General features: G+C 54.2%; 1 protein-coding gene across 1 annotated transcript; it reads right to left on the bottom strand.

Annotated features, from left to right (window-relative positions):
• Positions 1-4,720: 4,720 nt before the first annotated feature.
• Positions 4,721-12,652, bottom strand: SLC45A3 (solute carrier family 45 member 3; the record flags this gene model as incomplete). Its single annotated transcript, XM_084301935.1, has 5 exons — positions 4,721-5,188; positions 8,290-8,555; positions 9,893-10,720; positions 10,961-11,237; positions 12,632-12,652. The coding sequence occupies 5 exons, from the start codon at positions 12,650-12,652 to the stop codon at positions 4,721-4,723; spliced, it is 1,860 nt and encodes a 619-aa protein (XP_084158061.1).
• Positions 12,653-15,172: the final 2,520 nt, after the last annotated feature.

The following is a 15,172-nucleotide window of genomic DNA, read 5'->3' as shown; positions in this document are numbered from 1 at the left end:
GGCACCAGCCCGCCAGACCCCCAGGGAAAGGCACAGAGATGTGCTCCATTGACAAACATCCTCTTTCCCCTCTGTTGCTGAGCATTATTAAAATTAAAAAAAAAAAAAAAAAAAAGAAAAAGAAAAAAAGAAAAGAAAAGAAAAAGGTTGTAGGCAGAGTCTGGCTTGAAAGCCAGCCTGTGAGTGTGGGCGCCCGGGGACGGTGACCCGCCGGGAGGACGCAGGCGCAGGGGACGCTGACACGCGGGGCGGCCGCCACTGCTCAGAGCAGCCCCGGCTCCTCGTGGGAGACAGGAGCCATCTGGACCTCCTCTGGTCTGTGCATGCTTCGCCATCCCTGACCCCGACGGAAACATAAGCCAGGCCATTGCTAGAATGGAGAAATATGCAGACATCGCTGCATTTTTCTGCCCCAGATTTGTCTTGCAGGGCTCCCAGCAGCACCCGTGGGTCCGGCCCCAGCCAGCACGGCGGGATGCGACTCCCTGCGGGTGGTGCAGGAGGTGCAGGAGGTGCAGGGTTCACGCTTGTGGTCTCCTGAGGGACTCCATGAAGCTGAGCATGGGGCTACCTCTGGCAGGTAGCAGGCAGTGTTCCTCTGCCAGCAGAGATGGCTTTCCAGGCTCACAGGGTCATTCTGAACTGGTGGTCATTGCGGTGCAGGATCCACGGGCCCTACGACAAAAATTAAAGCAGGAGGGTAAGAAATAGAAACCTGTGAGCGTGCTGTCCTGTGCACGGGGCAGGGAATCGGGTCTGCCTCCGCTCTCAAAGCACACCCAGGGTTTGGTGGTGACGGTGCTCTGGGGTTAAATATTTGCAAGCAGAACGTTTCTGAGGCAGACACTGCCCCTTATAGGAAGAGGGAGTTCCTTGTTGCAGCCTGCTCAGAAGCGACAGGAGGACACTTAGTGGCTGCAGCAGGCACTGTACAGCCAAGGAAACGAATGCGAAACTTCTCTGCTTTGTTAGAAACACGAGGATTGGAGCATGAGTAAAAACTCTCCCTCGCCAGAGTAAGGTTTCATATTTGGAAAACAAAACAAAACGGCACAACCCAAGACCCCAAAGCAAACGATAAAGGTGCGTGGTCACCTGCAAGGGGCAGCCCACTGCCCACCGGTGCGCCTCCGGCGTCACTCACGCGTGTCCCAGCTTCACCTCCAGAATAAATCCTGCTATTACTCCGATTCCTTCGGGGCCGGGGAAAGCCTCAGCTCTTCGCAATCCTCAGGCGCTGCCTGCTGCGATGCTGCTGGGTTCAGCCCCCCCGGGGCTGGCTCACACCGACCACCTCGCACAGCTGCTGGGGGCAGCGGGGAGCGACCCCTGTGCGTGCGCACAGCACCCGGCGGGGCGAGCAGGATGAGATGTGCATCCCCACCGGGAACGCCTGGGATCGAGTCCCGGGGCACAGCTCCGCACATTCGGCTGACGAGGAGGTGCGGAGGTGCTCCGAGAGCCGTGCTCAACCCCGGACCCCAGCCCCAACCCCAGACCCCAACCCCAGCCCCAAATTCGCTGGAGGCTCCCCCTGGCGGCTCGCCCCCGCCCCGACCCCTATAGGGACACACACCGCTGGGCAGTTTGAGCGCTTTTTATTTCCTCGGTTTCATATAAATTTATTATAGCCATCCTCTGACATCGTATACAAAATATTTACTCTACTGAATAAATAAAACAGCCGCGCCTCGCAGACAGTACGCGATCTCCAAAGAAACCCGGCATCGACACGGCCGTCCCTCGCCCACAGGTTCACAAAAAGAGCCCCAGATCAGAGAAGATGCTCGCCCCGCTCCCCTCTGTCCCCAGCTTGGCTCTCACAGCCACCGCCTTGCAAAAGGGACGGAGAGGGAGCCACAGAGCTAGCCCAAGATGGAAATGCTGCCAGTGACAGCTCGGAGGAGCCTGTCCCATCCCTGTGCGGTGTAACCGTGTCCTGGAGAGGTGGCTGTGCTCACACCCTTACGTCCATACAGTAAGGGATGTGCTCACCTTTACCAGAACACACCCGTGTCCCCTGCTGGCCTGTATGGGATCCCAACACGTGGAAGCTGCTCCAGAAGTGATAAATAATCAGGGGCAAAGCAGGGATGGCTGAGGAGCCCCGTGGGCTGTGCCTCTCTGGACTAATCCCAAGCCCCGGGGGCAGGTCTGCTGGGGAATCTGGCACGTTTGAGCCTTCTCCTCTTGAAGGACACATAGAAGATATGGATCAACAACTGCAGCATCTTTTTCTCTCATGTTCCAAACCCAAAGATGTTAGAAAACAAGGCTGACACCCTCCTGAGCCCACTGCTTCCTCAAGGATCACTGGGATGTTCCTAATGAAGCATTCAAAGCCTTCGTCACCAGACCAGTAGACCTGAGGCTGGTTTGGAAGTATTCTACAGGCACTTAGACAAATGACAAGAGATTTCAGCATTCAGGTGGGGATCTGTTTGAAAAATCTTGGTCAGAGGTTACTGATTGCTAGGAGCACTCGTCCCAGCAACACCCCACCGTTGGCAATAATATTTTGCCTCAAAAACTTCCTTCCGAAGCCCGAAGTGGACAGAGACCAGGGTAGGAAGTGCAGATGAAAAACTGTTTCCGTAGGTGGTTAAGCAGCCACCAGATCCATCCCCCGAACAGCTGCAAGTCAGCACACAGACCTTGTTGTGGGAAAGGGAGGCCGGTAGACATATAATTTGAGAAGAAATGCAACAAAAACAGTCACCCTTTACAGGAAAGATACTTTAAAAAAACTTAGGAGAAGCTCTCTCAGGACCCGTCTGCAGACAGCAGGGGAGTAACCTGGCTTCCATGCCAAGGAATGGTCTGACACAACCTCACAAAAATAGCAACATTTTGCCCTTAGCAGAACCTCACCAGTGCATCTCACTGCCCACACACCTCCACAGAAAATTACTCACAAAACACTTTGTTTAGACCAGCCAAAATTAAGGACTGACGAACTCCTGCATGCTCCCAGCCTAGCCTCCGAACGCCCAGCTCATGCTTTTCTCTGTGCATTTCAAAGCCTAAGTGCTGACTGGGGGCCAGGACCTGGACTCCTACTTGGTGAATGAGGAATCTTCAAGTGGCAGAGATCTGCTATCCACAGAATTATTGCAGCTGGTCCACTCGCAGCAGGCATGGGGCTGGCCAGAAGCACACACAGCTGCAGCTGCTCCTCTGCCAGGGCAGATGACTCACGTCTGAGGGCTGCCCAACCTAAACAAGGCAGCAGCATCGGTCCCGGTGCAGCAGGCACTCTGCCTTACTCTCACAGGTAACTGTGTTTATGCTGCGCCTCAGTAAGGATCTTGACCTCTGGAAATTAAAAAAAAAAAAAGGCCAAAACAAGCGTAACATAGTAAACGTGTAATCTGGATCAGCAAACCACAGGCACAAACAGCACCGAGAGTTTCTGTTCTGCTCCTTCCTTCGTCCAACACACCAAGAACTAGGCTTGCCCTGTTCTCAAAGCAGCAGATGGAGTGTTCATGATGCTGTTTCCAGCAGCTGCTTTGGGAGCGCTGGCAATGTTTTAACTCACCAGGGCACCGTGATGCAGTGTGCTCTGCACACACACTCCTGCCAGCCTGCAAGCACAGCCAAAAGCCCTTCTGTTTGGAAAGGGTCTGGTCTGGAAGGCTGCTTTGGGGCCACCTCTTCGAAGGAACACAAACACAGCCAGCGAGCAACACGAGGTAGCTAGTACAGCAGCGACTGCTGCCGAGTTCAGCTGGCTGTCGGTGGACAAGCAATCCCTGCAGCTTCCTCCAGCCTGAACATTTCTTCTCAGACAGCCTTCCAGGAGAGCTCTGTCTGTTCTACTTCACTGTTACAGGGCTGAAAACCCCCTTGTGGTACTGCAGCATCTTTTAGGGGTCAGGTGTGGAAGAGGCACACCAGCCCAGATCTGCTGGGAGGCACTGGGAGAGAACAGGTGGCTGCTCCAGGCCCTGAGGAGTGAGAGATCTGTTACTGAGAACTGTAAGGAAAGCTAAAAACAATCATTCAGGAAAAAAAAAATAAATTAAGAAGTCCTTCTCATCTGCTGAAACTTGGTACATATGTAAAAGATAAGTCACCTTTTGGAATTGGTCCTAGTGAAACGTCACTTGTTTTTCCCAAACAAGGCAGAGTAACTTTTCTCCTAAAGGGTTTCTCCCAGTCAGAAGGGAGACTGAAGCACGCGTGTGCACATACGCACCCCTTTGCTCCATGACCAAACCTCAGCCACCCATCCTTTTCCCAAGGAAATCTCCTCCCAGTGCCCTCTTTGAAGTGTTACTCAAGAAGCTGAGCAAAATTACAACAAGCAGGGTAAGAGGACACATCTATAGCTGGGAAACAGGAGAGCCAGTGATTTCTTCCTCCCCTCCCATATCACTGCCTCTCCTGCTCAGTTTAGGTAGAAACATGACAGAAACGTGACCCGTTATTAAAGGAAAAGTCCGTTTCCGTTCTGTCCCCCTGTACAATCTCCTTTGGTGCTGGCTGTGCAGTGCTTTCATCTGATAAAGGCACCACGTGGAGAGCACTGCTGGCCTGAAGCACAATGCCCTGATGCCTCATATTTACACCTGAGATTAGCTCTGCTGCACGCCTCCTGCCCCCGGCCTAGAGCAACCCCCCGGGGGGCCCAGCAGCAGCGTGGGGAGAGCACACACAACACAAGGCTCATTTCACCACGTGAAGGCACCCGCGTGCTGCCCCTGGGCATTCCCCATCACACCGAATACTTGGCCATGTCACTCTTATCAAAGACAACTTTGGTTGCAAAGTAGATGGCCACCAGGCCAAAGCCAGCAGCCGACACCATGTAGGCAGTCACCGACTGCGTAAACTGCACGATGGACCCCATGAAGAGGGAGGGGACAACCTGAGAGAGAAGGAAAGCACTGTCCAAAATGGCCAGGTCCAGGCAGATCCCTCGGCTAGGAGCCACCGAGTCCGGCTCTCCCACCATCATCATCAGCGAGACGTCGCAGGAGGAGCTGACGCACAGAGCTGAGCTGGCAGCCGGAGGAGGAGAGGAGGAGGAGGAGGAAGAGGAGGAGGAAGAAGAGTAGAGGCCCCCAGCATGTCCGTTCTGGTAAGTCAGCTTCTGGCTGGAAAGGCTTTTAGGGAAGGCTGATTTCTTGTCCAGCCGAGCTGGATCTTCCTCCTCTTTGCTCTTGAATTTATGCAAAAATACCTGGGGAAAGAAGAAGGGCACATGAGGAATGAGTAGGAAGGGTGGCGCCCAGAAAGCGAGAAGGGGGACGGGGGTCCCTGCTGTGTGCGAGAGCAAAACCACTCTGAGCTCCGTGTGCTGGAGGTGTGGAGCCTGCAGTGAGCCTGGCCCACGTGTGGTGGCCTCCAGGAGCCAGCCTGGCTCTTCCTGACTGGCACAGGACTCAAAGCAACCCTGACTCACTGGGGAAACTGGCCAAGTGGTGCCCTTGTTGTGTTCAAGCTCCACGGCGCAGCACAGTGCCACAGCCCAGCGCCAGCCCGGGCTCTGCACTCGGGGATGTTTTGCTCCGAGCCCCGGGTCGTCACCTCCTCCCTGGGTGCCAGCTCCACTTCACTCCACCCAAAAGCAGCTGATGCAGGCTCACAGGGCCAGAGCCCACTTTGGGCACATCCCAGAGTCAGTGCAAACACGAGCGGTTGTAAGGTGGTGGACTGGGGACTCAAAACACTGCTGCAGAATAGCCCTAAAGACTGAGGAACTGCTCAGAGCCCTGGGTGCACGGCCCCTTCTCAGTACCCAGGATACTTACAGTGACTCTGAGGTGGGTACAGAGCTGGGAGCTCAGGAAGAAGCTCTGCAGCAGACCCTGCACGCGTGACCTCAAGCGAGCTGCTTCATTTGCCTGACCTGAGCCTCCCCACTCAGGTTGGAAAAGCGGAGGAAGGAAAATCTTTTTCTTCTCACCGTTTTTTTTTGTCCTCACTTTGCCCAGGCTGTGAGATTTCGGGGGCATGGTTCACTCCAGCAGTATTCATGGAGAGTATTTGGATCAAAAAGCTCCCCATGTTAACGCCAATAAATAAGGGGCAGTGGTGTGCAGATGGCAAAAACACCCCAGCTTGATAACTCCAGGGCGTTTGCACAAGCACTGAGCTGTCCGGCGTAGAGCAAATAATGAAGGACGTTAATCTATTATCCGCACAATGAGATAGAACAAACAAAGAAACCAAAAGGAAAAAACAGCACTTCTTTGAGGGCAGAGAACACCGTACCCAGCTGCAGGGCTCAGAGGAGCATCCTTAAGGAACCCTTCCTTCTGCAGGAGGGGCAAGGACACGGGTCACAGGAGGGAACAGGGGCAGGAGTGGGCACTCCAGCTCTGTCGTAGGCCATCCCAGAGCTTACAGCAGTTTTGGCACCCACCCAGCTACACCCAGCCCTGCCCCAGCGTATGTCAGCACCCGGCAGTCTCTGTTCGTGCTGCCCCAGGCCATGGCTGCAGTTCTGGAACACAAACAATTTCAGGTTCAGTCAGAGAAGAGAAACCAGATGAGAACTTCACTAAATGGGAGCCAGCTTCCAAAAGCTTTCCCTGGGCTCTACTCAGATGTCTGAGTACCTAGTTCACAGAAATTGCATCTCGAGAAAATGACTTAATCAGATATTCACTTGAATGAGCATAGTGAGAACACATCCTTTAAGATCACCCTGCGTAACACAGGATAAACCCCAAGAGTCTTTGGTGCCTCAATCAGCAGCTTCATCTCCCTCTATAGTTGGCGGGGAGTGGTGGGAATGAGGAACCTACCTCTCCCTAATCTCATGCAGAAGGTGTGAATGTTCACCATGCATCTCACCGGAGCAAGCTTCCAGGTGCTGTTAGGACATGCAGATCTTTCCCTCCTGCTCTAGACAAGGTTTAGTGGCCATGCAGAGATGAAGAGGGCATGCAGGAGAATGGAGCGACTTACAGAGCCTGTGCAAAGCAAGGAGCTCCAGCTGGGGTGGCCTTGCAGGCTTTCGCCAACGATCCCGCACAGGGTGGAAGCAACAGCCACTCTGGATGCCCCTCTGCTGATTGACTTCAGGAGGAGCATTTGAAATTAAAAAAAAAAAAAATAGAGGGAAGAGAGGAAGCAGGAACGAGGGAAGGCAAACAAAAATGATGACAGATTTCAACAGTAAGAGAAGAGAAAAGAATAGAAGTGGAGAAGATGGAGAATTTTCTGCAAATGGCATTTGAGGGACTGCTTCTTGTGGGGTCTCCCTGGAAAGTTCTTGGTAGAGGAAGGAGAAGCTTTCAAGTCAGGGCAACAGAAAGACCAAACCCTGCTATACCCCACACCTCATTGTACTGAGAGTTGTTCCCCAGCAAGATTTTGGCAAACAGTTGGGCGTGTGGCCTTCACACTCCCAGCCTGTGGGCTTTGGTTTTCATTCTCTCCATGTTATGTCCATGGGAGATCCCAGGCAAGCCGAAGCTTTTGCAAAGCAGAACACTCCCTCATGCCCCTATTTTAACGGGGTGCCTGGTGCAAATCAGGACGGGTTGGTCACAAGTATTTGTTCAATGTGAACATCTGGATGCCTGTGGTAAGGACTCCTGCTTATTTCACTGCACAGTGAACCGCCTGCCATCGGGATGAAAGAGCTGCTCTCAAACCACAAATTAATTTTGCATTTGCAGCACAAGAGAAACTGCTATTAATCCACTGAGCAACTCAGAAACCTCCCGAGACTTTGCCACAAGGATATCATCTGTGGGACAGGATTACTGGCTTTTGTGTTATGGCAAAAGTTTCTCAAGGTTTGTTTTTAATGGAGCTAGGGGAACAGGAAAAATCTTCCTATTTTATTGCTCTTCATGTTACGGACCAAAATTCAAAAGCAGGACTTTACACCTGTTTTAGCACCTTGGGCTAAATGGCAATTCTGCAGATGTGACTTAGCTGCAGAAAACACATGGCAACAACTAATCTGCACCAGTTTCCCTAAATGTTTGCAAAACACAGAGGACCATAGGGCATCTCTTTTGGTGCGCTAATCCTAGCTTTCTCCCATCTCACCCACTCCCCACTATTTAAAATTGCAAAATGCTTCTTGTGAGCAGGGAATGCCTAGGGAAGGAGATGCTAAACTCTCTTCTCTCCTCAATTCCAGATAAATCTTCAGAGAAGACGCAGCCTGGAGACAAAAGGCACATGAGGAGAACCTCTGAACACAGGCAGGTTTTTCTCTGCCATGGCCTGAGCTGACTGGGGCAGCTACAAGCAGCTGAAGAGGCTGCCCAAGCTGTCCTCAGAGCTACCTGCACATCGCCCTCTGGAGCAGGTCCCTACCTGCTTTTCATGATGATAGAGCGATGCCAGCGTGTATGGCAGGATCTGGAGTGCAGAGAAGGTGAAGCCCGTGAGAGCAGCTGAGACGGTCACAACGATGACGCTGCGGGAAAGGCACATGACGAAGGCAGCGGCGGGGAAGAACACCACGCTGGCCAGGTAGACCGCCCGCGTCCCAAAGCGCTTCACCATCTGGTCCATGATTGTCGAGAAGAAGATGGATGTGACGCACTGCAGGAAGAGGCCCAAGCTACCCATCCGGACACCTGTGGGTAAGCAGAGGTGGTGACGGACACTGCCACGACTGCGCCCAGGCCTCAGACAGCCAAGCGCCTTCGGGCTTCATTCCTCCCTCCAGTGCCCAACTCAGGCCAGAGGGGCGATGAGAGGGGGAGACAGAAATGCAAACGCCTTTCTTCTCTTGGAAAGCTCTGGTTCTCACCTTCCTGCTCTTGATCAGGATCTGTGTCACCTGCTCATGAACCAGGATCTCTTATCTGATGCCAAAACCAGCGGGAGAACAAAAGGAACAACAAGAAACTGTGCTTCAGCCAAGGGAAAGTATACAACATCCACTGAGCGACGGCAGCATCCGGCAGCAATCCGGACCTTACCCTTTGCAAAGATCTATCAGATTTCAGGGAATTAAAGCCATTAACTCCTTGGAGCAAGGATCATTACTCAACATGTGTTTCTATGAGTGCTAGCACAATGGAGCCCTGACCTGCTGGAAGCTATACAGTGGAAGTGTTAAATAATAATTAAGCTCCCTCTAAGTTAAACAGAGGCACAGCACAAAGAGGCAGTGTACTGCAGAGCTCGTGGAGGCACTGGGTGGAAAACTCTGAGGGCAGGGTATACAGCTAGAGGAGGGCCAGGGGAATGCCTCCAGGACTTGGATCTAGGGGAGGGAAAGAAGGGCTGGGCAGTGGAGTCAAGGCTCTGGCACAACACAGCAGCCAAAATGAGGACAGCAGACAACAGTAAGCAGGTAATGTGCTACAGCGAGCAGGATCTCATGGTGGGCATGTGGCAGCTCCTGACTCATGGTGAGCAGTAACAGGAAGCACTGGAAAGAGCGGTGGGAACTGGGGAAGCTGCTCCAGGGCTCCCCAGATACAGCTGTGAGAAGGGAAACTCACAGTCGTGTGGAAGGCAGATGTAGCAAAGCCTTTTCGACCCCTGCCCTCCAAGAGATGAGGGGCACCATCACCTCTCCTTTAAAAAGGAGGGAGGAGGAGAGGAAGGACATGGCAGAGGTGGTCAGCATTTGCAGACAGAGCCAGGTATGTGCTGTTCAGCATGCAAACTGCCAGACCATTCTGCCACTTAACAATTCAGCCCCAGGCCAGGGCTGTGCTGCCAGATCTATTTCTGTGCTCATAGCTCAGAGGAGAACGAGGTGTTTCCCTATTCAGTCCCCTGTGCAATGCTCTCTTGGTCACGGGGGAATGTTTTTTCCTGACGCACCTGCAGAAGGTGTAGTTCCCTGTAACAAGTTTTTGCATTACAGGCAGAGCTGAGCCCGTTCCTAGCTCCCACTAAATGCTCCTGTCCCAGGGAACAGACCCCGAGGCCCTAGAGCAGGCGGTTCACTTCTCACCTTCATCGTAGTGGCGTCTGGCGTCTGTGCCCGGCTTGGCTCTGGGGACACCGTGGTACAGCCCTTCCCCAACAAAATCCGTGTAGAACAGCATGAAAGTCATGAGTGCCATCCAGCTGCAGAGCTCGGCCACGAACAGGCGCCGGATGACCCTGGGGATGCGGCAGTAGAGGCTGTGAAGCCGCGGCAGCAGAGTGCAGAGGTTTCTGAGGGCCTGCACCATGTGCCTGGCCTGCAGGAGGCTCTTGGAGAGCTGGCAAGAGCAGCAGGCAGGAGGGGAGGGCTTCGGGAGAGCATCCTTCAGCGCTGCGCCATCCAGGGCATCTGCCTGGGTGGCTGCCTCTTCAGTCACAAAGAGCGTGGCCAGCACACAGCCGAGGAAAATGACAGCCAGGAGGCTGAAGAGGCACGTCTCCTGCCCTCCCAGGTACGGGGCCAGAAAGCTGCCCCCCCAGTCGATGGCTGGCAGCAGGTAGCCAATGCAGCCCCCCAGGCTGATCATGAAGGCGTACATGGAGAAGGCCTGGCGGCAGTTGTCGGGCTCCTGGAAGAGGTCCGAGAGCAGGGCCTCGAGCGGGGTGAAGCAGACCTGGCCACAGAAATCCAGCAACCCGATGCCCAGGATGAGGAAGGCGATCTCCAGCGGGCGAGTGTTGAGGGCGAACAGGCTGGCCAGGCTGCTGGCGTGCGGGATCACAAAGAGGCTCAGCAGGACTCCCAGGCACAGCATCCAGATGAAAGGCCGCCTCCGGCCGTAGCTGCTGTGCCAGTGGTCACTGGCAGACCCGATCAGTGGGACAAAAACCAGGCCAAGGACTGGTCCTATCCCTGGAACAGAAGAACAGGTAGTGTTAGGGGACAGAACCGGACAGGACTCCAGTATATGCACACTGCAGCAAAAGCCTGGGATGTTTCAGGGACCCAGTAGGCTTCACTGGGTCATAGCCCTCCCCTCCAAACACGAGGCTGCCCTTGGTGTAACAGCCATCCTGCAGCCACCCCTCCATGCTCTGATCTACCCCTTGAAGTGGAAACAAGTCCCTCGAAGACGAGCGAGAACCTGCCTACCCAAAACCATGGTCATGAACTTCTCCTCGACGCCCACTTCCAGCAGCAGCGGGGGCACGTAGGTGATGCCGGCAGCCAGGCAGACCTCGAGGCCGAACGTCAGGGAGTTGAGCAGCAGGAGCTGGGCCCGGCGGCTGTGCAGCAGCGTGCTGAGCCCCGCTCTGTGCGCCATGCTGCCCCACAGCCTCACGGACAGAGGGCTGCGGCGCTCCGGCGATCCCGGAGATGTCCCACGGGCGAGCTCTGGAGCTTCCGATCCCGGTCTGCTAGACGGATGCTGCCTCCCATTTTTAGCATCAGTGAGCAAACGGCCTTCTCCTCTTCCTCCTGCTGCAAGATGCGGGCCCAGCAATGTCAAGTCCAAGCATGGGCAGGCCAAGATCCCTCTCTGTGCTTCCCCTTTTGCTCACATGCTGTGGTCTGAGAGAAGAGACAGCTCGTTAGACATGGGGTAGGAGACAGGACTAAAAGCAGGTGCCACACAGACATGTCACGGCTGAAAGAGACAAACGCTGTCCCCACAGGCTTACAGATGTGAGGACACCTGGGAGAGCTGTGGGGTTTTAAGGCTTGAGCTATGTTCATGCCTGGTTTCTCTCCAAGGGCTTGTGGCAGGTGATACAGGCACCTGTCAGAAACAGTTTGGGAAAACCCAACCCTGCCTTGGGGCTGCGGGAGGCCTAATGACCCCTCAGTGTCCCGTCCAACCTCATCCGATAGATGGGAAGTTGTAGCCGAGACACAAAGCCTAACCTCAGAAAGGACTTTGGGTCCCCTCTCCCAGTGAAATCAATTAGGAGTTCCCGTTGGAGGATGGAGGCAGGCACAGCCTGCAGCCACTCGGGACATCTCCGGGGACCTGCACCACCACCTGCTGACCACACATCTCCCCCCAGCTCCCGGGGATGCCATCTCACCCAAATCCTGCCTCCAGCCTCCGAGATGGGGCGCAGGGAACAGATGGTGCCTCTGTGGAGTTTCACAAACAAACCTGACCCACTTTAGCCTCGTCTAACAGTGAACGGCAATTACCTTACTCATTAGTCTGAGTCATTTATTTGCCCTGTAACATGCTCCCTCTCCCCAGCCTTCTTCAGAGGGGAGAGGCCACCGGATCCGGACAGGGTCTGAACAGCCAGAAGCAGATGCCTCTTAGAAACTTGTGCTGAGCCTGCCACTATGGCACTCTGCAACAAAACCTAATCCTGTGAGGTTGCCAGCATCCAGCCAAGTCCCAACTGCTGTGTGGCTAACAGCATCTTGGGGAGACGGCCTGTGGTTACTTTGGGAGAGGTAGAATGGGTTAGCACAGGGGTGACATCAAGCTCCTGCACAGACATTGATTCAGGAGCAAACCAAACTGAATTCTCAGGGATTTGTCTGCTCTGACTTCACACCCTACGTGAGCCACTGGTGAGTTTCGTTGTTATGCCTGGCTCCCACAGGTCCCGCTGTCCCGAACTGTTCCAGCACAGGACTCGTTCCTCAAAGCACCCCCTGCACTGTGCTGCTGGTTTGCACAACCTTCTGCCTCCGGTCCCACCACAGCTCAGCCCCCAGGAGCTTTGGGTCCTGTGTGTGAAGGAGGCTGGGCAGAACGCGGGACATTCCAGCGGAGGTGCTTATCTCTGCCTGCTCCCTCCCTGACTCCGGGAAGCTGTGGCTGTTTACCTGCCGGTACACCTCCTTCATGCCAGAGAGGCTAACTGGTACAGTTTGCCTTCCTTAGCTGTGGAGAGTGAGCCCAGCAGGAGGAACAAGGTGAAAATCCAGTTTTGCAGCCCTGTCCCCTTCTAAATTCTTGCCTCAATTAGAGGAGAGAGCAAGAGATGTCCCCTCCTGCTGCAGGGACCATCTCTGGGCCAACACGTGCCTCCCTCCTCTGCACCCTGAGGCCACCAGGACTCGAGGCTGTGCCTGGCCTTGGGTCAGGCCTTGCAGAGCTGGAAGGGCTGCTTGTCAGGGGGCCGAAACGGGTGTGAAGTGTGTTCAGAGCCCCTGGCACTGCCAGCCCTGCAGGAGGAGCCGCTAGACCCCAGCTTTCCAGAGCACACGTGTTTGGCCTCCATCACTGTACAAGCGTTAGACGGGTACAATTTACATGGCTGCTGCCTTTCCCCTTTCTTCCCCTCTCGCCATCAGCCAAAACAAAACACACGGGGACAGCTGGGTGAAGCAGGAGGCACGGTGGTGAGGTTTGCACAGTTACAAGCATCCCTCCCTGCCTCTCGCTGTGCAGAGAAGGGGCAGGGCTCCCCAGCTCAGGAGCTGACAGGCTGCCAATTAGGCACAATAAGCGCTGATTAGTTTCCTACTGGAATCCCTCGCCTTCCCCCTCCACGCTTAGACCTTGACTGTCACAAAGGATACCTTCTTTTACCAACTGCGAACATTTAAACGGCTCGCCCAAGGTCAAACAGCGAGCTAACGGCAGAGGGGAGGGAGCAGCAGATTTTTTTAATCACTACACATCCTTCAAAGGAGCACCAAGGCCCCAGCTACACCCAGCGTTACTTCTCCTGCACTCTATCGGCAAGGAAGCGACTGGGGGCAGCAACCACCTTTCTTAGATGTGGGCTAGACACAGGATGTCTCAGCCTTGTTCGTTTTTTACGATGGGTGCCCAGCTGGCTGACAGCCCTGGGGTAGGAATTTAAGCTGCAGCCCTCCAGCAGCATGAGGTTTGATGCTGTTAGCTGGAGGAAGCAGGCTCCCGAGACAAAATTATTGGAGCTAGACCTGGAAGGGAGCTGCAATGGCTGCTGTCTACAGGGATCCTCACTGCTGTAGTCCAGGCTTTGGAGGGAAATTTATCCCAAGGGAAACGAACATTAAGTAAATGATGTCTCACACACACACACATACGCACAATAAACAAAAAAAACACTTTTTTTTCTTCCCTTTATCCCAGCGACACCTCCAGCAGCGATTAACCAGCACGGGGAGGGGAGCATGAACCTGTACATCTCCCCAGCTGCCTGAGAATTTCAGGCTGAGGGACAGAGGCTGGATCGCTTATCAGTAGGGAAGAGCAGATCTGTCTCTTCCCCCCTCCACACTCTCAAAGGACTTTAATGAAAAAACAAATTCCAGCGTACCCAGTGGCGATACCCACGATCAGAAGTTACCTACAGCAACCAAGTCACAGACTCAGCACCTATAGATTACGAACTCTTTTCTGTTTAAGTTACATCTCGCCCCAATACCCACCAACTATCTCCTTATTTTGCTCACAGAAAACCGAGAGATGGACTTAGCTGCAAAGAACTGCCGGTGCAAACTACCAAAAGCATCTGATCCGTAAAGACAGGGCAGAGAGATGGAAAACGAAGATTTGGGAGGTTTGAGGGAGGCAGAAGGCAGCACTCACCTCCCCCAGGCAGAGCGGTGACAGCAGATCCCCGCAGCCAGCCGGGTACGCGGCATTCAGGAAAAGCTGCTTAAGTAGGCTGCAGGCAAACAGAGGAGGAACCGAGCAGGTACACACGAGGGTTTGGTTTCAGGGCCCTCCCTGCCTCCTGATAACGCTGAGCTGCACGGGGTTGTTGGTGCTGTTAGCACCACGGCCACGCCTGCACTGGGCCCCTCGTGCACGGTGCTGAGCAAACACAGGCTGCCAGCACCAGCCTCACAAAGCCACTCTCCACCGAGTGCTTTGCTGCTCCAGTCCCAAACCAGCTCAGAAAGAAACTCCGGGATGAAACTTCAGGAACAGATCCTGAACAGAAAGAAACTTCAGGAACAGATCCTCTGCACTACGGGCACCTGCAGGTCCCAGGCAGAGCAGGGCTCCCCATTTGCTCCCATGCTGCTCCCCATCACCGAGGGGTCTGGAGCTGAACCAGCAAGCAGAGACAGCCTTAGCACAGGGGATTATTATTATTGGTATTTTAAAGACCATGAGATGTTGCCTTCGGTTTTGCAGGTGACAGTCTGGTTCTGAAGAACAGCCCCAGCAGCAAGACCTAATGCTTTGGTTGAACTGCTCATCTCTGCCAGGACAGTTTATTTGGCAGGCTATGCAGGAGGACTGATTTGAGGGGGTGGCTGGTCAAAAAGCTGCGTGACAGAAAGCACTTTTGGCCTTCTGGCCTCAGTTTCCCCCAGCTTTACCAGCAGGGACAGCATTTGTCCCTCCCTAAGGACACAGTGCCAAGCACCTTGACAAGGATAACAGCCAACCCCTCCCAAAACTGCATCCCAGCCCTTCTG

The sequence above is a fragment of the Netta rufina genome (genome assembly GCF_964035555.1).
Source record: "Netta rufina genome assembly, chromosome: 26".
NCBI classification, from domain to species: Eukaryota; Metazoa; Chordata; class Aves; order Anseriformes; family Anatidae; genus Netta; species Netta rufina.
The sequence above is the reverse complement of the archived record's forward strand: the minus strand, read 5'-3'. Positions and strand labels throughout refer to the sequence as shown.